The following is a 24007-nucleotide window of genomic DNA, read 5'->3' as shown; positions in this document are numbered from 1 at the left end:
GATCGCGAAGAATCATGGAACAAGTCTGCCAAATCTTTCCTAATCATATTTTTCCAAGAGCTCGTAATGGATGTTCACTAGTACTTACCCTACAAGGCATCTGTAATTTTTCTTCAATGAATGCGCCAAAAAAACCTCAGAAGAAATTTTACTAATATTTCTGTGGCTTTCCTTAACACCAGAGAAGGAATCTATCACTTATCTCGAAATCAGGTGAACACACAACTCTTTCCGAATTGACAAGAGTGCCCGGAAGGAATTTATCATAAATATTGTCAATATTACGCCAAAGTTCTGAAAATAAAGCTGCCAAGTGTCTTGCTAGAATTTTTTCAGAAATCCAGTAGAAGTCTTGGAAAAACGTCTATCAAAAACTTTCTGGTGGCAATTTCCTAACCTCAAACCTACCTGTACAAAGAACGTAAATTCTTGAATTTTGTAATCAAATTAGCTCGTAGTTTGTAGAAAATCACGAAAATTGTCATTTCCGTCCGTTTTCAAGTTGATTCGCATCCTGAATTCTCCGCAAATTCCAATTTTAGAGTCGTTGAAGAGGTAAACAGAGAGGTTGCGAGACGCTACTGCTAGAAATAATTTAGTAGGCTTGGAAGGACTTCACCGAGGTTCTTAAAAACAAAACACCACTAATTCGACTCAAGATTTCATTCAGTATTTAAAAAGATCTTGTCTGAAAGTTTCCAAAAACATTCTGAGCAAGGAATATTCTAAGTCTAATACTTGTCACTCCACTATGCTCCGATAAGTGATGAAAAAACAATCATGAACATGTGCACCGCGGAACGATTTATTTTCAAAAAGTGCACCGCCAGCCGAAATGTCTGAAAACCCCTGGACTAACACACTAGCTCACTTTCTTACTCGCTGGTTCGTTTACTTGCAGCACTCACTCACTCACTCACTAACAAGCTCAATTACTCATCAACTCACAAACTCTCGCACTTGCCATGTGACTTGCTAACTAAATTATTAACTCACTATAAATAGTAGGGGCCCATATAGCCGAGGCGGTAAACGCACGGGTATTCAGCATGACCATGCTGAGGGTGACGGGTTCGATTCCCGGTCGGTCCAGGATCTTTTCGTAAAGGAAATTTCCTTGACTTCCTTGGGCATAGAGTATCTTCGTGCCTGCCACACGATATACACATGCAAAATGGTCATTGGCAGAGGAAGCTCTCAGTTAAAAACTGTGGAAGTGCTCATTGAACACTAAGCTGAGAAGCAGGCTTTGTCCCAGTGAGGACGTTACGCCAAGAAGAGAGAGAGATGAAATAGTAGGGGAGACTGAGGAGACTTGATCCCTGGGGAGACTTGTTCCCCCCATATTTTCTCGGAATCAAAAACAGTTTTCTTCTAGCATATTTTTTCCAAAACTTCATCTTGTCAGACGCAATGTTTTGGTTACAATTGAATTTGATTTTGCATTGCATTATTTTTTAATGGCTGATGGTTTGTTTTCAGTCTTTCAGAAATCTTTAAGGCGATTCCGAAAAATCTCAATAACTTTGTAAAAATTGAAGAAAATCGTGTCAAAATTTTACAGCACATAGTGTAAATAAAATACCATCAAACGTATTTATTCAAATAAGGCTGTTATATAAATATTTTAATTATTGCTGCTTGGTATATACAACAGTGACATGGGGAGACTTGATCCCTCGAGGATTACACACACATTATACATGTGAAAAATAAAATTCTATTTGGAAGCCTCTATTTACTCGGAATTCTAGTATATTCAATGATAAAACGTGTCAAATAATTTTTATTTTATTAAGAGGGATCAAGTCTCCCCATTTTCAAAATACAGTATAACCTTAACATTTTAAGGAAATGTTATAATTTAAAATTCACCATATTCATCAAAAATACAAGAAAACTTTAAATGAAAATGAATAGGAAGCATCTGGAGCTATTTTACCTTTTAATTAACCATGTGCTCAAAAGGGGATCAAATGTGGCCCATTTTTAAAAAATACATCATAAGACATGCCTCCATAAAACACAGTTTTGAAAACATTAACAATAATTAAAAGTCCTTCTGTTGTGTGTAAACTTGCAATAGATGTTTATGTTCCATTCTGTACGAAAAACGGATCCAGTTTTGTGTTTTTCTTGAAGTTACAGGCAAATTAAGAAAAAGGGATCAAGTCTCCCCAGTCTCCCCTACACTTTAATTAACCACTCATTAATTCACACATTCACTCACTAACAGGCTTACTCACCTACTAATTCTCCAACACCTTGCACTCAATATATTTATTACCTTACTGTTCATACGAGATCATTGGATCACTCACTATATCACTCACAAAGGCACTATCTAAATCACTTACTCACAATAATATCCTTCATTTACTCACTAGCAGGCTCACTAGTTCACTAACAGGCTCACTCATTCACTATCTCACTAGCTGACTCGCTCACTCACTCACTTATTAGCTCTCTGCCTAACTGCCTAACGTACTCACTTCATCACTCAGCTGCAGGGATGGGAAGACTCAATTGCAAAGAGTTACACTCACTTGCTATTTTCTCAGCTCAGAAGCATGCAATCAAAAAACGATGTATGGACGACTTTTGCCTTTTGGTTTGGTCTAGAACTTTGCCGAATAGAGTAGGGGTCGCACACTCATCTCAAAGTCGTGACAGAGCTGTGAAAGCGACTCTCCACGAGGTGAGTGTAAATTACACTCAGCTCGTGGAGAGTTGTCTTCGCAGCTCTCTCACGACTTTGGTATGTGTGTGCGACCCCTACTCTATTCAGCAAAGTTTTATCCCAAACCACAAGGTAAAAGTCGTCCATACATCGTTTCTCGATTGCACGCTCCTGAGCTGAGAAAATTGCAAATGAGTGTAACTCTTTGCAAGTGAGTGTTCCCATCCTTGCTCAGCAGTTTTTACTCACCACCTCACTAACTTACAAACTTACTTACTTTCAAACCCACTGTTTGATTAGCTCACTTATCCACCTATTTACTAACTCACTGATTTCCTTTCTCTCACTCACTCAACAGCTCATTCATTCACTCACTCATTTATCAACTTACTCACTTACTCACACATTGACTCGATCTTGTATCAACCAAGGATGTTTTCACTCACCTGGAAATCGTTTGACTCATATGAATATAACTCAGTTCGGAAGCTTTTTATTACATGTTCGTCAAATTTATAGGGTTGTGTTTTTCCTACAATTTTCATCAAGGCACCATATTCCAACTATCATTTTTACGACATTGAAGTGCTAGTTCCGGCTCCTGATACTAAACTCTTGAATTCTTCGATCGTTTAGTATTAGTTAACAATACTACCACTGCACGCCGCGTTTACTAAGGTAAATTTTTCTAAGTCTTTGACGTTTCATGACTTGATGTTCTATAGAATAACACAGTAATAACGGTTTTAGGTATTAGAGCACAGGTTGCTCCTTGCATGGTATTTGCAAGGTATTCCCTTCTACTCGGGTAGATTCTTCTTAGATTTACAGGGAGACTCCTCCACAAAGTTAATCTAAGATCCCTCTAGGATTTCCTGCTGTGATTACTCAGGATGCTTCATCTGAAATTCTTTTTGAGGTCCATTTCAAAGTGCCCTCTGGGATCCTTCCAGGAGTTTCTTCTGAAATTCTAAAAACGTTCCATCTGATGTTCCTCCAGGAACTACTGCCAGTATTCGTTCTGAGATTCCTTCTGAGACTTTAAGTGATTTCTTGCGGAATTTCTCAAGGAGTTCCGTGAACTTCCTAAAAGTTTTTCTTTTTAATGTCTTCAGAAGTTTTTTTTATGGACTTTCAGAATATATTCCAGGGAAATGCAATCGTGGGAAAAATGTAGGAGAAAAGCAGGGGGAAATTGTTAAATAATTTCCTCAAGGAATTTCTGAAGGAACTTCATGCAGAACTCCACAAAATTACAAAAATTGCTGGAGGAATTGTTCAAAATAGTCCTGGAAAAAATCCCTAATAATCTCTTGGGGGATTTCCATTAGAAACATTTGAAAGAGTTCCAGAAACCGTAGGAACATCCGGAGAAATTCCAGAAGTATCTGCAGAAATTATCCAGACGGAAATCTTGAAGGAATCCGGAAAATAGTTCAGAGAATCCTGGAAATAGTACCTCTAGCGGTCCCGGAAGAAGTTTCTGAAACAATTCCAGACCCAAGCAACACACATGGTTACAAAACAATGACGGCAGCGTATGTAAGGGTTGCGCAGTAAGTCATAGTGACTTCTGTGCAACTCTTACATACGCTGCCGTCACTGTTTTGTAACCATGTGTGTTGCTTGAGGAAGTAGTTTTCGGAAGAATTCCGGAGAAATCCACGAAGGAGTTTCTGAAGAAATCCCAGAAGTCATTCCTGACAGCAGCCCAGAAGAAGTTCCCGGAGGAATCTCTAAAGTGGTCCCTGGAGGAATCATAAAATAATCCCGGAAGGAGTGCCCGGTGAAAAGACCGTAGGAATCCCGGGAGGAGTTCGTGAGGCAACTCCAGAAGTAGTTCCTGCAGAAATCCCGGTGAAGTTTTTGGAGGAATACTGAAATAATTTCCTGGAGAATTCCAGGAAAGGTCTCAGAGAGAACTCTTGAAGATATTCCAGAAGGATGACCGGGAGGAATCCCGAATTAAACTTCTGCAAGGAATCGCTGACAGAATTTTGCTAGAAGTTCCTGAAGGAGTCTCAGAAAGAATTTCTGTGACAATCCCCGAAGTAACTCCTGGAAGTATCCTGGAAGAAATCCTGAGTAAAATTACTGGAAGAATCCCAGAAGCAACTACCCCAGAAGTAATCTCAGAAGAAAATCTTTAAGGAACTCCACAAGGAGCAAGTTTCTTTGGGTTTTCTTCAACAGTTCCTTTCATGATTCCATTTTTCCAGGAATATCTTCTGAAAGTCAAAAAATGTTTTCAAAAGAATCTGCGGAGAGAATTTTTATTGAAATTCCTGAAGGATACTCGGAACTTTTTGAGAAATCTCGGAAGAAATCACTTGAGGTCTCCGAAGAAATCTCATAACGAATACTGGAAGCAGTTCCTGGAGAAATATTAGATTGAACCTTTGAAGAACCTTAGAAACTCCTATAAGGATCCCAGAGGGAGTTTCTGAAGGGACCCCGAAAAGAATCTCAGATGGAGCATCCTGAGGAATCTCAGAAGTAAATCCTAGAATAAATTTATGGAGAAACCGGAAAAAATCTTGGAGGAATCTCAGGAATATGGAGAAAGATTACAAGAAATTCCTGAAGAAAACACGGAACTAGTTCATTATGAATTTTAAAGGAATCCAGGAACCCCTGTGTTAGAGCGAGACAAATTTTATATCGACGCCTAGTTTACTTGCACACCCCTAGGTAGCTAGCCTCTCTCCGTGGATTCGGTCTGCACTTGTGTGCTCTTTATATACCTCCAGCTGGCGATCGTGTTGATCGCACCAGTTGTGGAATAGTACATAGGAGTAGGTAGCTAGCAGATAGGAAAAACAGCTGTTTGCTTGATCAGTATAGATCAGTCTAAATAAACCGCCGCGGAGGAAACATCTCCTCTTTTCGTTGTTACTCGACCGCAATAAAAGTGTATTTTCTGTTCGCGTAAATAAAGTGTTTCTATCGACAACCAAACGAATTTTGAACAAGTGTCCGAAATTTACTACCCGCGGCGGGCGCGAACATTTGGTCCTTCGAACCGGATCTGTGAAAAAGGACACTTGAGTGCACGGTTCCGTGTGAAGAACCCGGCAATCCCCAGTGCGCTGTGCGGTGGGCGGTACAGTGAATACGGACTCAGACTATCAGTGCGCGAAAGCCGTCGGCAATAATTGCACGGCTCGGAAGATTGCGGGTGGAAGGCAATTTCCCGCCGGTGTTCAGTGAAAAAGTCTGGCAAGTGCCAGTGAAGGTTTCCGGCGCCATCGCTGGAGCAGCAGCGCGGTGGTGTGTGCAACAAGCAGCCAGTGAATCGCGGCGCCATCGCGAGGAAGGGCGCAGTGAAGTCGAGGACATCTTGGACGAGCAGGACAGATCCAGAGCGCCATCGTGGACACCGAAGGAGCCCAGCGGAGGACGGACATCTTTGGGAAGTATAGTGCATGTTGGGTGGTAATTGCATGTGGATGTGGCAATAAATTGATTGAAGTGCATGCGAGTTGCTTCTTATTTTGGATCGTAGCCCTGAGGTGTCCGCTAGATGTTCAATTTGTCTCGGTGTTCGCTGGATTTGTTGGCTTGTTTGGTCCTCTCTGGTCGTAATCCCCCTCGCTGCTATCTACTTGTCGTCGAGCAGTCAATCTGTCTCTCGAGGTCGCGATTTTTGTGGAACGTCGAGTCGATCGCGAGTGTTTTGGTGCAAGTGCAAGTGCTGTGCAGTGTTCGAATTTGATTGATTGCGCTTGGCGCAGTTAATTACAGTGTAGTGCAGTGATCAAATAGTTAGCAATGGCCGATCTACGTGCCCTTGTTAAGAGTGAGCGACGTGTGTTGAATACGCTGGAAGGACTGGAAAATTTCGCGCGGAGATACGATCCCAGCCAGGACGAACCACAAATTGCAGTGCGCCTGGAATCCCTGGAGGCAATCTGCAAGGAGTTTTACGCGATTCGGCAACGAATTGAGCTGCTAACGGACGAAACCGCTGAGGATGAGGACGACAAGGATGTCCAAGTGCGCGAAAAGGCCAACCTGGCGGCACTTACCGAGTTCGAAGAGCGATATTTTCGTCTGAAGGCCAGTCTAGTATCGAAGCGAGCTCCCCCACTACCAACCGCGACGACATCCGGAATCGGTCAACCTGGTGACCGGTCGGAATCATCTTTTTCAAAGGTGAAGCTACCAGAGATTCGCCTTCCGTCGTTTGGTGGGAGGATTAAGGAGTGGGTCCCGTTTCGGGACAGCTTCTGTAGCCTGATCCATGAGAACAAGCAGCTCAACGACATGGACAGGTTCAGCTATTTGAAGTCGGCCCTTTCTGGAGAAGCGTTGCAGGAGATCGAGTCTGTGGGGCTTTCAGCTGCAAACTATAGCGTAGCGTGGAAGGCGCTGGAATCCCGCTATGAGAACAAAAAACTTATAGTGAAAGCCCACCTCGATGCTCTTTTTGCCGTGGAAGGCATGAAACGCGAGAGTTACGACGGCTTGAGCAACCTCATCAGCGGGTTCGAGAAAAACCTCCAGATGCTGCAGAAGATTGGAGAAGATACCGCTGCGTGGAGCACTATTCTGGCGTACATGGTGTATTCCCGACTGGATCCTGCCACGCTACGGCAGTGGGAAACGCATCACAATTCTAAGGACGTGCCAACGTACCAGAACATGCTCGATTTTCTACGCAGCCATTGTGCAGTGCTGCAATCCGTCGCACCCGCGAGTTCGAAGCCGAGCGGTTCCGACTATCGCTCATCGAAGCCATCCGTGTGCCATACCACCGTCAAACCGTCGAGGAAGTGCCCATTCTGTGGAGATTCGTGGCATCCCGCCTTCGTCTGTGGAAAGTTTCAACGGTTACAAGTTTCGGAGCGCCTCGAAGTTGTTTCCAAGGCAAAGCTGTGTCGGAACTGTCTCAGCCTTGGCCATTGGGCCCGATACTGCGACAAGGGAACCTGTCGTCACTGCCAGCAAAAGCACCACACTCTTCTGCATGGAGCACCAATCCGATCCTCCGTTCCACAATCGCAGTCAAATCCTCCGACACAAACCAGACAACAGCCACAGTCCCCGCAACCAGACCGAATCCACGGAGAGAGGCTAGCTACCTAGGGGTGTGCAAGTAAACTAGGCGTCGATATAAAATTTGTCTCGCTCTAACACCCTGCATTAAGGTGAATATAGAACGACGCCACACCTTGAATTTTCCAAAGCACAAATCTGAAGATCCAAGTATCGCACTAAGCTGAAAAGTTGATCGATTGGTCACCACCAGCGGGTGACCAATCGATTAACTTTTCAGCTTAGTGCGATACTTGGTTCTTCAGATTTGTGCTTTTGAAAATTCAAGGTGTGGCTTCGTTCTATATTCACCTTAACCTCAGAAGGTATTCCTTAAGAAATCACCGAAATAATCTCTGGAAGAATCCCGGGAGTACTTCTTGGAGGAATCCTGGCAAGAGTCCTTGAAGGAATCACAGACGAAACCTCTTTAGGAATCCCAGAGGAAACTCCTGGAAGAATCCCAGAGAGAACTTCTGAAGGAGTCCAAAGAATCGGAAGAATCTCATCAAGAACTTCCTATAAATCCCAGAAGGAATTTCTGGGAGAGCTCTGGAAGAAATTTGTGGAGGAGCCCCAAAGGATTTCCTGGAGGAATCCCGGATGGAACTCCTGTGGAGCCTCAGAAGGACCTCTTGGGTGGAGGTGCTACTCCATCTGAGATTGTTTTTGGAGTTCCTTCAGAACTTCCATCTAGGATCCTTTTTGGGATTCCTTAAATGTTACTCCAGGAATTCCTTTGAGGATTCTTCCAGGGATTCCTTCTGGGACTCTCAGGGATTTATTCCGGAATTTTCTAAGGAGTTCTTGAATTCCTCCAGGAATTCCGTCATATATGATTTCCCCAATAGTTTCTTTAGGAATGTCTACAGAAGTTTTTTTTTTTTTTTTGACTTGGAAAATACGCCTGGAAATTCTTCCAATTTCACCCGGGATTTCTTCCGCAATTCCCTCTCGGAGTTCCCTCTGGCATTACTTCAGGAATTCTTTCCAAGATTGCTACAGAAACTCCTTCTAAAATTTCGTGTGGGATTCCTTTCATGAATTTCATGCGAGATTCCTCCCGGAGTTCCTTCAGAAATTTCTTCAAGAATTCGTTTTGAGATCCTTCCAGAAACCCTCCAAGAACTCCTCCGGTATTCTTCCAGGAGCTCCTTCCGCAGTTCTTCCAGTAAGTACATCTGAGATTGCCGCAAGAATTGCGGGAATTTCTTTTGGGCTTTAGTAAAAACGGCTTCTGGAATTTCTTCAGAAACTTCGTCGTAGATTTCTTTGGGAACTCTTGCCGGGATTGTTCAGGCATGTTCTTCTGGAATTCTTTCTGAATTCTTCTTCAGTAGCTCTTTGCAGGATTCATCTAGGAACTCTTTTTTTGGTTTCCTCCACGAGTTACGTTTGGAATTCCTGCAGATCCTTCTGAAACTCCTCCAGAAGTTCAATCTTAAACTCTATCAAATGTTTCTAATAAACATCCTCCTATAGTTTATTAGGGAGTATTTTGAAAAAATCCTCTTGTAGTTTTGTATATGGCATTTCTTATGCAGCTCCTGCAGGATTCTTAGAGGATTTCTTCCTCCAGCAAGTTCCTTCGGGTTTTCCTCTACCAGGAATTCTTGAACGAATCTCAGATGGAACCTTTTGGGAATCTCTGAAGAAATGAGCAATCGCTGAAGAAGATTCTGAAGGAATCCTTATTAAACTCCCGAAGGAATCTCATCAAGAACTCCCTAGGAATCACGCAAGAAACTCCCAGAAGAGTCCTGGGACATATTTGTGGAGAAACCACGAAGAATTTCTAGGAGGAATCCCGGATGGAATGCCCATGGAATCCCAGAAGGAGCTCCTGGAAGGGTGTCATCAGGCCGTCATCAAGTCATAAATAAGCACACTTTCCCACGCACGTGAAACCCTAGGACGTGAAACCTACAAAAGATCTTCCCGAGTCCTTTCGACGCCTTGTCCTTCGACCTTATATTGAACACTCGTAGATAGGTCGAGCCGCACTCAGCGCCAATTAGAATTTTCGCGGAAACAATTCTGCTAGATTGCTTTCGTGCAGGTGAAATGGGATCGACGGGTTCCAGTTTCCTGCCAAGAAGTAAGGGCGCGACTTCTGCGAAGTATCCCGCCCGTAAACCCCACGCGTCACGATGAACCAAATTTATTAATCAATATTTCAATCATTTTCCGGACTATTTGATAACAGAGATGGGGGGATGCCGTTCGTTGACGCTGATGAGGCAGGTGAAACTGATGCCAATGGCAATGGGAGCGTGTACTGTATTGAGTGAGCACGTTTTCCGACACTTGATGAAGCCTTCAGCAGCAGCAGCAGCAGCAGCAGCGGGACCGGTCGACCGGGTGCGGATAACGGATCGAGTTCACAAATCACCGGGAAAGCTCTGTTCGTCGTTGTCGTCGTCATCATCGTCAACATCGACGACGGCGGCGGCGGCTGTGGCTTAGTTATACGAAGCCACACACATGTGCGTCTCGAATCGCGAACTTTATCGCAACAAATTACGTGGTTTCGGTGTAAAATTCGCAAATGTGAACCCGACAACGTGGCGTGGGGCGGAGCCCTTGGCTCCCTGTATGTACATAGTTGCTCTCATTAGAGAGTATGAGGAGCTTCATCGTGTGGAGCACATTTTCGCCAGATTTTACGAGTGATGGAAGAGTGATTGCACGATGTGCGCCGCGACATATTGACGTTGTTTGGGATGATGAAGGTACAGAGAAAGGGTGCGCTTTCATGGAGGACTCCGACGACGATGACGACGACGGCAACGTGCATTCGACGTTTGATCCGTGTGGCGTGTGGTGCGGTAAGCATTCGGGAAATTAATTGAGAACTTCTGCTCGACAGTTGCGCCACACTGAAACGTTGGGACGCAGGCTGTGTGAAAGGGTGTGGTGACGCTGATTGCTTCAGCTTTGTAGTCAAATTTCGGAAGATTGGGAGATGATGCGGTTACGCCAGATGTGGTAAGAATTATGACAGCTCATCGCGTGTGTAGTTGAAACAGCTTCAACAAGTCATCCAAAGTTGAGTTGATGCGGGGAAAATTGACGCTATGAATAAATTTTCAGAGCTGAGAGATGTGTATCCAAGACCTTCTTCAATCTGGATGACGTAAAAATTCAAATACAAGATGCAAACAACCGTTTTTTTATGCAACGTTTAGCCATTCAGGTCTCGGAATTATGCCTTCAGATCGAAGCACAGTTAAAGATAATGTTAAAGCAGCGATCATTGGCGAAACTACGGACTTTTACCAGGGGGTGCACTACAAACAAATATTCATTAGTTCATCCATTCATCATTCATTGCCCCATATCTCACAACAGTGCAGTAAAATTCTAGGGGGTGCCTGGCACCCCCGGCACCCCCAGTAGTTTCGCCTATGGCAGCGATCCTTCAACTTCATTGGGAGCACCCGCATACTTGCCGATCTAATGAAAAACCACGGGTTCGGCATCGTTGCGCTGCAGGAGGTGTGTTGGACAGGATCCATGGTGCGAACCTTTAGAGGTAATCATACCATCTACCATAGCTGCGGTAACACACGCGAACTGGGAACAGCTTTCATCGTGATGGGTGAAATGCAGAGGCGCGTGATCAATTGGTGGCTGATCGACAAAAGAATGTGCAGGTTGAGGATCAAGGGCCGATTCCTCAACTTCAGCATAATAAACGTGCACAGCCCTCACTCCGGAAGCACTGATGATGACAAGAACGAATTTTACGCGGAGCTCGAACGCGAGTACGACCGCTGCTCAAACCATGACGTTAAGATCATCATAGGGGATCTAAACGCTCAGGTAGACCAGGAGGAGGAATTCAGACCGACGATTGGTAAGTTCAGCGCGCACCAGCAGACGAACGAAAACGGCCTACGGCTCATTGATTTCGCCGCCTCCAAAAATATAGTCATACGTAGCACCTTCTTCCAACACAGCCTCCCTTATCGTTACACCTGGAGATCACCAAATCAGACGGAATCTCAAATCGACCACGTTCTGATTGACGGACGGCATTTCTCCGACATTATCGACGTCAGGACCTATCGTGGCGCCAACATCGACTCCGACCACTATCTGGTGATGGTCAAACTGCGCCCAAAACTCTCCGTCATCAACAATGCACGGTACTGGCGACCGCCACGGTACAACCTAGAGCGACTGAAACAACCGGATGTCGCCACCGCATACGCGCAGAATCTCGAGTCCGCGTTGGCAGACGAGGGTGAGCTCGATGAGGCCCCTCTAGAGATGTCCATCTAGCTGGCAGGACACTTTTCATAAAATCAAAAATAAAGACCGTTAAGTGAGTGTACTAAGTGCGTACCATAGCGTACCTAACGGGATTTTGAACGTACCTGACGAATTCTTAGAAAACAGGTGTCCTGCTGGATAGATGGTGTTTTTTTCGAAAATCTCCATGAATATTTCTGACGCTAAGGTTTTCTGCATGTACCAACAGCGTACCTTCCGAATCTGACCTCCTTTTTTAACGTACCTCAAAATTTCCCATACTTTCTTACATAAAACTTTTCAAATTACATTATATGTTTAACCTTAGTAAGGTCTTGGGGTCTTTTTTGACCTTTTCCGAATTTCAATTCGCTATAGCTTTTGTTTCGAAAGGCCTAGAAATCTGAAATTTTCAGACAATTATTTTTTTGTGGAAAACTATCATTTCCATTCATCCAAAACATTGGACGACCCCTAGGGAAGCTCCCATAAAAAAAGTTACAAATAAGACCCTGGGGTCATTTTTGACCCCAAACTTTGAACGGTTCTCAAAAATCAGTGGCTGGACCGATTTTGATTTTCTTTGGCCCAAATGAAAGCCACACTTGTCTAGTTTTCAAAACCACCGGAGAGTTCCGGATTTGGTCACTGTGGCCACCGGGAACCTGCTTCAACTGAAAAATGCCGTTTTAAAGACCCTAACTTTGGCAAGCTATAACTTTGCAACCAAACAAGTAATCAGGACCGTTCAAGAATCGTTGGAAAGGTATTCACGTGGACTTTGATTAAAGACATTAATATTGATTAATTCTGAAGAACCGGTTCCGGAAATTCGGAACATCCGGAAAGTAATGTTTTTTACGATAATGTGCTAAAAAGCACACTCATATTATTTACAGGATAGAAGTTTTTGCTTCAAACTTCTTTAGGCCACAATACAATCTGTCGAGAACTATTTCTGTATGTTTCTGGTTATGTCCCGTCCTTCTGGAACCGGTTCCAGGGATCCCACAAGATGGCCAACGAGTTAACTGTAACGAAATTGAACGGTTTTCCGCGCTAAACACATCTGCGTTGGTTAACTCGTGATGAAATCTCAATAATTTTACATGCTCCATATTTTTGTGATATATAAAAACATTGTTGGACGTTGTGGTCCTATGTGGCCACCGGAATGGCCACCGGAGAAACCCGTATTGAGGGACTTGCATGTTTTTGCAACAAAGATAGGCATTCGACGGCTCTAACTTCATGATTTTTCATGGCCATGTGGCTTCTGGCATTAAATAGAAGAATTGACCATTCTGGTCTGTTTTGGCCACCGGAGTGACCACCGGAGAAATCCGTATTGAGGGAGTTTCATGTTTTTGCAACAAAGATAGGCATTCGACGGCTCTAACTTCATGATTTTTCATGGCCATGTGGGTTCTGGTATTGAAAAGAAGAATTGACCATTCTGGTCTGTTTTGGCCACCGGAGTGACCACCGGAGAAACCCGTATTGAGGGAGTTTCATGTTTTTGCAACAAAGATAGGCATTCGACGGCTCCAACTCAATGGTTTTTCATGGATATGTTGCTTCTGGTATTAAAAATGACAATTAATTATTTTGGTCCACTTTGCCCATCGGAGTGACCACCGGAGAAACCCGTATTGAGGGACTTCTAATGTTTTTGCAACGAAGATAGGCAATCGAAGACTCTAACTTCATGATTTTTCATGGACATGTTGCTACTGGTATAAAAAAAGCAATTGACTATTCTGGTTCGCTTTGGCCACCGAAGTGACCACCGGAGAAATCCGTATTGAGGGACTTTCATGTTTTTCCAACAAAGATAGGCATTTGCCGGCTCTAACTTCATAATTTTTAAGGGCCATGTTGCTTCTGGCATAAAAAAGAAGAATTGAAATTGACATGTTGCTTCTAGTATTAAATAGGACAATTAATTATTTTGGTCCACTTTGGCCATCGGAGTGACCACCGGAGAAACCCGTATTGAGGGACTTCCATGTTTTTGCAACAAAGATAGGCATTCGATGGCTCTAACTTCATAATTTTCCATGGTTATGTTGCTTCCGGTTTTTTTTTTCAAAGTAAAAAAATGACCATTATAGTATGCTTCGGCCATTAGAGTAACTACCGAAGAATCACCGTTTTGGGGACGTTCCATGTTATTTATTTTTGCATCAAAGGCAGGCATTTGATGATTCAAACATTAGGATGATTCATGGCTGTGCTACTTTTGCTTTGGAAATGAACATTTGATCATATAGACATATGATCATTGAAATGTGCAGCTGCTGTTATTGGAACCGTTCAAGAATATTCTATTTTCCAACCACTTCGCCAAAACCGTTAGTATATACAGTCGAGTCTCCTATTAGACGTGGCCACCCACTTTACTCCCACCGTTATTTCTCAGCTGTATAGCATCCAATCCAGCTGACTTTTTTTAGAGCAGTTAGTGCTTATTATAGACATATCACATACCGTCGTTGGGGATGAGAATGGGTCAAAACTGCATACTTACACATTAATTGTACAATAACTTTTGCTTCTTTGCATGAAAAAGTCCTTTGATCACTGGAATGTTATCTTTGGTAATGCATGCATAAAGGGGTAGGAATGGATCAAGGGAACCGAATTTATTCCACATTAACAACAAATCAAGTTTATAAAGTTCTGGTCAAGGTTGATACTACTTACCAATAATATATTAGGCCGTTTCAAATATTTATTTCACTTTTTGTCCCACCACTCTTTGGATGGTCAAGGGGGGGGGGATAAAAACAATAAAGCATTTAATCTGAAAAATATTAAAAACTCATCGGATTTGTTAATGAATTTTTAGCAAGACCCGATATTATGATAAATATTTTTTTATCCGCCCCCTCAAAATGCAAAATCTAGCCAAAATTTTTTGAAGGGGGAGGAGACAAAAAGTCAAAATAAAATTTGTATCCGCCTTATACGATGGCTATGAGTTTGAGATTCTAAAAAGTATCAATCCCCCTAACATTGTGATGCTTCATCGAGCCTTAAAATTTACGTTTTAACCGTTATGTGTTCGACAATTTTTTTGCTTTTTTTCTACACCGTGCTTTTCAAATGAGCGCTGGGTACCCGGGTACCCTGTCGGCCACATAAGGGTTAAATAGGCCTTATTTTCAAGCAAAAAAGTCCCACATTTTCCCAATTTTTCTTCACATGAATCGGGATGTTAAGTGAATAAAATATTTATATTCTCTCTAGCCTAATTGAAGGAGCTCATTTTTCTTAGTATACCACATTTTGAGTACGATTAATTTTCTTTATAAACAAAAACAGTTTAGATTTTCGTGAATGAAAAAAAGAACAGTTCAATTGATAGAATGACAGCTAAAAAAATGAATTTTAAAAATTGCTCCACGTGCACCAAAAATGATGAATTATTTTTGGGTTTCCGAATATGAATAATTTGAATCAACTATTAAATCAATTGTACAATGTTCATTAAACTCACTAAATGGATAATATTTGTGACTGAATTCCTCGATTGCAGAACTTGATAATTCCCTAATTCAAGTGAAACATTGTTTGTCTTCCTAAAGAAAGCCCTTCTCCTACCAACTAAGACAACTTTTCATTCTGAAAAAGCTGACTTCACGTATAAGAAAATAGAGCCAGCAAGAAAGGAGAAAGCATATCAAGTACCTACTAACAAATAATGTGGACATATCTAAAACAAATAATGAAAAGAAACGATGTGATTTTCAAGAACAGTGAACATAGACGACCAAAACGTTAAGTGGTGTTAACCAAAATATACGATGGAAGGTTTGTTTGTGAACCGAAGTAAAACTATCCTCAATTCTCGAACTAACCATATTACCATTGACAGTACAGTATCAGACTACAAGAATCGCAGTATATTTTAACATGGATTGCCTCTACTACAGAATAACCTTGTTGAACAATAAGAATAACAACTGAGCAAAAAGATAATATGTCTCGTGTCGAAGTATGAAAATTGAGCCGTCGAAAGACAGCTTCTGGTTATAAATCTAGATAATATGAGCGTTTAAAAATTATCATAGAAGTAGACATGTGCGCCGACTATATTTTGCTCGGCGGCGGCGTGAGGGCTATTTTTGACCGGCGGCGGCGGCGTCATCGGCGTCACGCCGGTGGCAGCTTTCGGCGGCGGCGGCGGCGGCGTGAATCGGCGTGACCAAAATTTGACCATAATTTCAATATTGGCAAAGCGAAGAAGTTGTCATTACGCTCTAGAATTTGTAGCCTGAGCTTTTTCATGACCATTGATGACATAAACTATTATTTTAGAAAGAATATATTTTTTTTTATTTCTGTTCAGGTCCGTCACTGCGTGATTAGACCTATTACGACATTTTTTTACTTATTCGAGCGCCACATCCCAAGAAACAGAACAAGTTGAATAACAGTTTCTTAAACTAAAGTGTGTTCAAGAGTTATTTTGTTCCACTCCAGTACAACTAAAATGTTTGCTGGGATGGGTATAAATGAGTCGAAATGATTTAAACTTTTTTGTTTTTACGTTGTTAACATTTTTCAAATTTTAATCTGCCTTAATACTTAAAGCCGAAGTACTCGCGGCTGTTTCGAGGTTGGGGATAACAAATATCTATAATTGGAAAGGTAAGTTGAGACAATATTGGTATCCTTAGTGTAATTAATGTTGCATTACTCCATTGTAAATAAAGGGCAACTAAATATTGATTTTGACAGTTTTTTGTATTGTGTTCTGAGAATCTTCAGAAGCTATCAAACTTGACAATAAAGTCACACTAGTAAATAGGAACTAAGGAATCCCCGAATGATTTCAGGGAGGAATGTCAAAAGGAATCCTAGGAGGAGCCTGAAAAAAAACTCCTGAAGAAATCCATTAAGAAAATTCTGGACTTATATCTGCAAGAACTGCTGTATGAAACCCTGAAGAAACTTCTGCAGGAATCTCTGAGGTTCAAGAATCTTTTTTAGAGGTCTCTGCAAAAAATTCTGAAGAAATCCCTGATAGAATTTTCGAGGAATTTCATAAGGAAATCCAGGTCGAATCGTCGAAAAAAATTCCAGGAGGATTCCCCAAATGAATTCTAGCAGGAATCCCAAGGGAATTACAGCATGAATTTCCAAAGGAATACCAGGAGGAATCCCCGACGGAATTCTAGCGGGAATTTCTAAAGAATTCCCAGAAAGAATCTCCAAAGAATTTCTAAGAGGAATCAACGAAAAATATCGAGAAGGAATTTCTGATGGAATTCCAGCAGAAATTCCTGAGAGAAGACTAGCAGGAATTTCCAGAAGAATTTCATGAGGAATCCTCGAAGGAATTTCAGGAGAAATCCCGTAAGGTATTGCAGCAGGATACTTCGAAGGAATTCTAGGAAGAATCCCCGGAGGAATACAAAGATGAATTGTCGGAGGAATTCTAAGCGGAATCCCCGGATGAATTCCGTGAGGGATCCCCGAAGAAATTCTAGGAGGAATCTCCGAGGAAATTCGAAGAGGAATCACCATAGTGATTTCAAGATGGAATCCCGAAGGAAATCCAGAAGGAATTCCTGACAAAATATCAGGAGAAATCTCTGAAGGAATTTTAGGAATGTTTGTGACTTCATGGCCGTGCGGTTAGCGGCGCCAGCCGTCTAGCCGTTTCGTAAGCCTCGGAGTGTGGGTTCGATTCCCGCTTCAGTCGGTGACAACTTTTCGTCAAACGGAAAACTCTCCACTGGACCACTGGGTGTCGTGTGTTGTCCGTTGTCTCATGTTTGTGATCGTTTAGTCTGTGCAACCTCTGGTTGAAGACGGTGTAGTGTCTTTTTTTTTAAATTACTCTCGGAGGAATCCCTAAAGGAATTCCAAGAGAAATCCCCGACAGAATTCCAGGAGAAATTCTCGAAATAGTTCTAGGAAAAATCACCGAAATAATTCCAATAAGAAATCCTGCGGGAATTCTAGGAGGACTCCCGAAGGAATTCCAGCAGGAAAATCCGAAGAAATTAAAGAGAAATCACCAAAGGAATTCCATGAGAAAATCCCTAAGGAATTCCAGGAGTAATCCCCTATCAGGAGAAATCCCCGAATGAATTTTAGGAGGAATCCGCGAAAGAAGTTAAGGAAGAATCTCCGAAGAAATTACAGCAGAAAATTTCACGACACTTATCTTTCATTTGGGCCTAACTGACATTTTCGAGTTCTCTTCATCGATTTTCTCTTTGTGTTATCACAGAATGTGTATTGAGTTTTCCAAAGATTTTTTGGTTGAAATGCGAAGAAGATGATTACATGTTGCCATAGAAGCAAAAAGAATAATGATTTTGTTTGTTTTGATCAAGTTATTATCGAAAAAGAGAGAAATCGATCAAGTCAGTTAGGCCCTTATGAAAAACCATTGTTGAAATCCCTGCAGAAATCCCAGAGGTCACCTCCATAGGAATTCCGGGAGGAATCTCCGAAGTAATTACAAGCGGATTCCTCAAAAAGGAAACCCCGAAAGACTTCTAGGACGAATCCCCATAGGAAATGGAGGAGGAATCTCCAAAAAAAAATTAAGAAGGTATCCTCGAAGGAAGAATCTTCGAATAACAGAAGAAATTACCAAAGGAAAGGAGAAATCACCGAAGAAATTCAAGAAGGAAATCCCGAAAGAATTCCAGGAGAAGTGATTCCATGAGGATTTTTTGAAAGAATGAAAGGAAGAATCCCCGAAGGAAATCTAAGAGTATAATCACCAAAGGAATTTCAGGAGGAATCCACGACGGAATATCAAGAGGAATCCCCGAACAAATCCCAGGAGGATTTGATGAAGGGAGTCCAGGAGTCTCCAGTTAGCCTAGTGGTTAAGGCTATGGATCGCCAATCCGGAGACGGCGGGTTCGATTCCCGTTCCGGTCGGAAAAATACTCTCGACTCCCATAAACAAATTCATGCAATGGCAGGCAAAAAAGCTCTACAAATTATAACTCTGGAAGTGCTCAAAGAACACTAACTTGAAGGGAGGCAGGCCAAGTTCTAGTGGGAACGTAGAGCCATACAGAAGAAGGAGTCCAGGAGGAACCCCCAAAGAAATTCCACATTTTTTTTCAAGGAATTCAAGAAGAAATCCTCGAAGTATTTCTAGGAAGAACCATCGAAAAAGATCCAGGAGGAGTCCTCGTAGGTATTTCATGAGAAACCCCTGAAATTCTCGGAGGAGTTCCCGCAGGAATTTCATGAGGAAACCCCGTAAGAATTTCTGGAGAAATCTCCGAAAAAAATCGAAGAGGAATTCCCGTAGAAATTTCAGTAGGAATCCCCGACGGAATATCAGGAGGAATCCCCAAAGAAATTTCAGGAAAAACCCCCGAAGGAACTCTAGAAGGAATTCCCGAAGGAATTTAAGGAGGAATCCCCGAAAAAATTCCAGGAGAAATCTTTGAAGGAGGACCCGCAGGAATATCCGACAGGATTCCTGGAAGAATTCCTGAAACAACTTCTGAAGAAATCCCCGAAGAAATGATAGGAAAAATCCCTGAAGGAATCCGAAGGGGACCCCTAAAGGAGTGCTGGGAGGAATTTCCGGAGGATTTCCAAGCGGAATACTCAGGAGGATTTTCAAGAGGAATTCCAATAGGAAGTCCAGGAAAAATCTCCGAAGGAATTACAGGAGGAATCCCTGAAGGAATTCTAGGAAGCAATTCCAGAAGGAAATCCCAAAAGAATTCCAGACGGACTTCTAAAGCAATTCCATGAGGAATCACTGAAGAAAATCCAGGAAGAATCTCCGAAGGAATTCTAAGAGAAATCATTAAAGAAATTTCAGGAGGAAACCCCGAAAAAAATTCAGGAGAAATCCACGGAAAGGAATTCCAGGAACTCCAGGAGCATTCCATAATGAATCCTAGGAGGAATCCCCAAAGGAAATTCAAGAGGAATCCCTAAATAAAGTGCAGGAGAAATCCCTGGAGGAATTCCATGAGGAATCTCCGAAAGAGTTGTAAGAGGAACCACCAAAGATATTTGACGGAATATTAGAAGGAATCCCCGAAAGAATTTCAGGAGGAATCCTCGAAGGAAGTCTAGGAGGAAACCCCGAAAGAAAATCTAGGAATAATTCCAAGAGGAATCCCCGAGTTCCAGAAAAAAGCCAGTAGGAATCCTCGAAGGAAGTCCAGGGCAACCCCTGAAGGAGAAATCTCTGATGTAACTCCTGAAAGCATCCGTTAGTCTTCCTGAAAAAATCTCAATCTCAATCTACAATCTGAAAAAAAAAAACCAGGAACGATCCTTGAAAGAACTTCTCGAACAATCCCCTAAGGATATTCTGAAGAAATCTTGGAAGGAACTCTTATATAGGAAACGCTGAATAAACTTCTGTGGTAATCCCTGAGTTCTCCTGGTGGTATCCTTGGATCTTTGTATAAGATTTTCTAAAGGAACTTCTGTAAAGATTTCTGAAGAAACTTCTGTAGAAATTCAGCAGGAATCTCTGATGCAACTCCTGGAAAGAACTGCTGTAGAAATTTCTAATGATACCACAGAAGGAATCCATGCAGGAACTCCTGAACTAGGGGAACTTACGTATTTTCGGCCGTTTTGTTCTTTTCGTCATGGAGGGGTTTTTGAAACCTACTGAACTCAAATTTGGCCTCAAATCTTTCCCAATCAGGCTGAATTATACTACCAAGTTTCAGGCAATTTGGTCGACAAAAACACCCCATGACGAAGAGAACAAACCTGCCGATAATACCCATTGTCACCCTAATTCCTAAAGACCTCCTGCAGGAATTCCTGATGAAACTTCTCTCTCTTCTCATTTATGAATCCTCTTGAAAGAATATTTGAAGCGACTTCTGGAAGGATACCTGAACGAACTCTCGTTGAAATAGCTTAGGGAACTTCTGAAGGAATTCATAATGTACACATGGAAGCATCCCGGAATCCTCCTGGAGCTATTAGGAAGACCCCTGAGCGAACTCCTGGAGAGATTACAGCATCTGGAGCAATCCTTGCAGAATTCCTAAAAAATTATCTGCAAGTAATTCCAAGAGGAATCGCCGAAGGAATTTCACGAGGGATTCTTGAACAAATTCCAAGAATTTCTGATGGATCTCCTGGGGGAACCTCTGAGGAAACACCTGGACTAGATCCTAGAGAAACTCCTGTAGGAATTACTGAAGGAACTTCTGAAGGAATCCATGAAGGATCTCTCGGACTAATCTCTGAAGGACCTCCTATGAGAATTCCTGAAGGATCTTCTGGATGAATCTCTGATGTATCTCTAGTAGGCATCCCTGAATTCTCCTGAAATAATTTTTGAAGGTACTCCTGTCGAGATCTTCCTGAGAGATCTTCTAAAAAAAATCATCCTGGAAGCATCCCTAAAGACTTTTCCGGAGGAATCCCAGATGGATCTCCAGGAGGAATCACTGAATCCTCCTGGAAGATTCTCTGAAGAAACTTCTGGAAAGATGTGAATGTTTGTTCTAAGAGTTGAGATATCAATTATTGTAATCAAACTCTTATCATATTAATCGTGAGATTTTTTTATCTCAACTTTATATAAACTTAATTTTGTTCGTGCACTGATCACCGGCGCGAAAAATAAAAATCGGCGGCGTGACAAACGGCGGCGTATGGCGCGCCGCCGATGCCTCGGTCGGCGTCGGCGTGGGACAAAAAGTGTCGGCGGCGGCGGCGTGGCGCGGCGGCGCACAGGTCTACATAGAAGTTCCCTAGTATGTGTTTCTCCAGGTGGTCACTCCGATGGCCAAAGCAGACCAGAATAGTCAAAATAGTACAAAATCATGAAGTTACAGTAAGGACCCGATTTTGTCAGCCCCTGGTAGCATTTTGGGCTGACAAAATCGGGTACCTGACAAAATCGGGACATTTTTTAAAATCATTTTTTTTATTCATGAAAAATTGTTCTGAGCACGTCAGAGACGGAGATAAGTATGGAGGGTCGGCTTCGGGTTCGTTAAAATATTACGTAACGCCAATGAGAGGGGGAGCCCAGCGCTGTGTTACGCTACATACAAAATTTTAAAATTTCTTTTTCAAAAATAGTTACGCGGTGGAGGGATAGCGGATAGGGTCTTAAATTGCCAACATTTTGTGTTACCTAATATTTGAACGAACCTTTTGTGGTGAAAAAAATCAAAAGGATGTTAAGGGCACAGAAAAAAAAGTATTTGGCAAAGTTAACATTCAATTCTTTTTTACAGCAAAACTATTAAATCTTTTATTTCTTTTTCTTCTTGTCATAACATCCCTACTGGAACACAGCTTTCTCCTAGCTTATAGCAATTGTGGTCTACAGAAGACAGTTGACACTGGTTAGCGCAGTTTAAATCATAACATCTAACTTTAGCTGTCAACGAATGAAAATGAATCAACATCTGATTGACAAGTATAGACACTCAAACTGTCCGAATTGCCTACACACTTAAAATAAAGTACCGTATACAGCTGTTCTATTTTCGGTAAAAGTTCAGATTACCGAATATTCAGCAAATTATTACCGAAGTTCGGCGAAAAATTACCGAACGTTCGGTAAACTGTACTGAATCATCGGTAATGTTTGCCGAACGTTCGGTAAAAAATAACTGAACTTCGGTAAAACTGTGCTGAACTTCGGTAATCCAAACTTTTACCGAAAATAGAACAGCCGAACAAGTGACTCTAAAATAAGTGTGTAGTTTCCGCTGCCTTTCCACTTTAATTTCCAGAGCCTAATCTCTAAAGAATCTCTGGAGAAATCTTTGAAGAAATGTTCGGGGATTTTTTTAGAGAAACTACCCAAGGATATACGGAACGTAACCCTCAAGATATTCCCGGAGGGATCCCGTAAGTAGTTTCTGCAAAATCCTTTAAGGTAGCTCCGGATAAATCAGTTAAGTAATTTCTGAAAGAATCCTAACTGCAATCTCCGTAGAAATCTCTAGAGGCATTTATTCAGCATTTTCTGAAAACTCATTGAAAGAATCCATATTGCAATTTTTCAAGAAATCTCCTTGAGAAATCCATGGAGGAATTCCTGTAAAAAAGTACTGGGGAAATATCAGGATCAGTTTAAGGAGAAACCATAGCAAAAATGAATTGTTAAAGTCTAGCATGAATTCCAGAATAATTTAAAACAAAATTTTCTAAAGGAATTTCAGAAGCAATACCAATGGATTTTCGTAAAGAAATACCAAGAGGTAACCCTGGAAAAATCTCAAGCGGGACCTCCGGGAAATCCATAGAAGATGCCCAATTGGGAAATCTAACAGGGGTATCATAGTGAAATCTCTAGAGGAATTCTTGTATGAGTAATAACTGAAGGCATTAATAGAGGAACATTTTTCTAAATTCCTAGAAGGATCCCTGAAGGAACCCTAAAAGGAATTCTTGAAAAAATCCCTAGGAAAATCGCAAGATTTATTCATCAGTAGGTTGGCTCCAGGGGCACGTTCTCTTCCATTTGGGAAATTTGTGCCTTCCGTAAATTTATTCATGGACTAATGCACGCAGTAATTTATATAGGAATTATTTCAGAAATATCTACAGAATTCTCTGAATACATAACTAGAGGAGAATTTTTGAAGGAATCTCAACAGGAGTTAGTCAACCTGGGGGTATCATGCATGAACAATTCTTAGGGAAATATCTGAAAAGGTTCTTATAGAAATTTCCAGAAAATTTCTTGGAGGAACTCCAGCAGAAGTTCATGGACTATCCAAACAGATATGTATGGAGAAATGTCAGCAGGATGTCTTGAAAGAATCGCTAGGAAAATCCCTGGATAAATCCACGTAGGAGTTCATGTAGAAAATTTTTGAAAAAAATGCTGTAAGAATATCAGCAAAACTTTTGTAGGAATCCTAGCTTATTTAAAAAATAAGAAAAGCTTCTGGAGAAATTGTAGGAGGCTAGTCCACCATGGCCACGCAGGCCATAGCGAGGCTAGCTCCTTCGATGCCTGTTTCTAAATTACAATGAAAATAAAACGCTAGACATCTTCCATCAAACTAGACGGCTGCCGACTGATACCTC

At 41.9% G+C, this 24007-nt stretch overlaps 1 protein-coding gene across 1 annotated transcript; it reads left to right on the top strand.

The window, feature by feature from the left end:
* Nucleotides 1-6451: 6451 nt before the first annotated feature.
* Nucleotides 6452-7768, top strand: LOC134292196 (uncharacterized). The gene has a single exon (XM_062861128.1). The coding sequence runs from the start codon at nucleotides 6452-6454 to the stop codon at nucleotides 7766-7768; it is 1317 nt and encodes a 438-aa protein (XP_062717112.1).
* The last annotated feature ends 16239 nt before the right edge of the window (nucleotides 7769-24007 follow it).

Source organism: Aedes albopictus, chromosome 1 (genome assembly GCF_035046485.1).
Source record: "Aedes albopictus strain Foshan chromosome 1, AalbF5, whole genome shotgun sequence".
In the NCBI taxonomy this organism is placed as follows: domain Eukaryota; kingdom Metazoa; phylum Arthropoda; class Insecta; order Diptera; family Culicidae; genus Aedes; species Aedes albopictus.
This window is presented reverse-complemented; position numbering and strand designations above follow the sequence as displayed.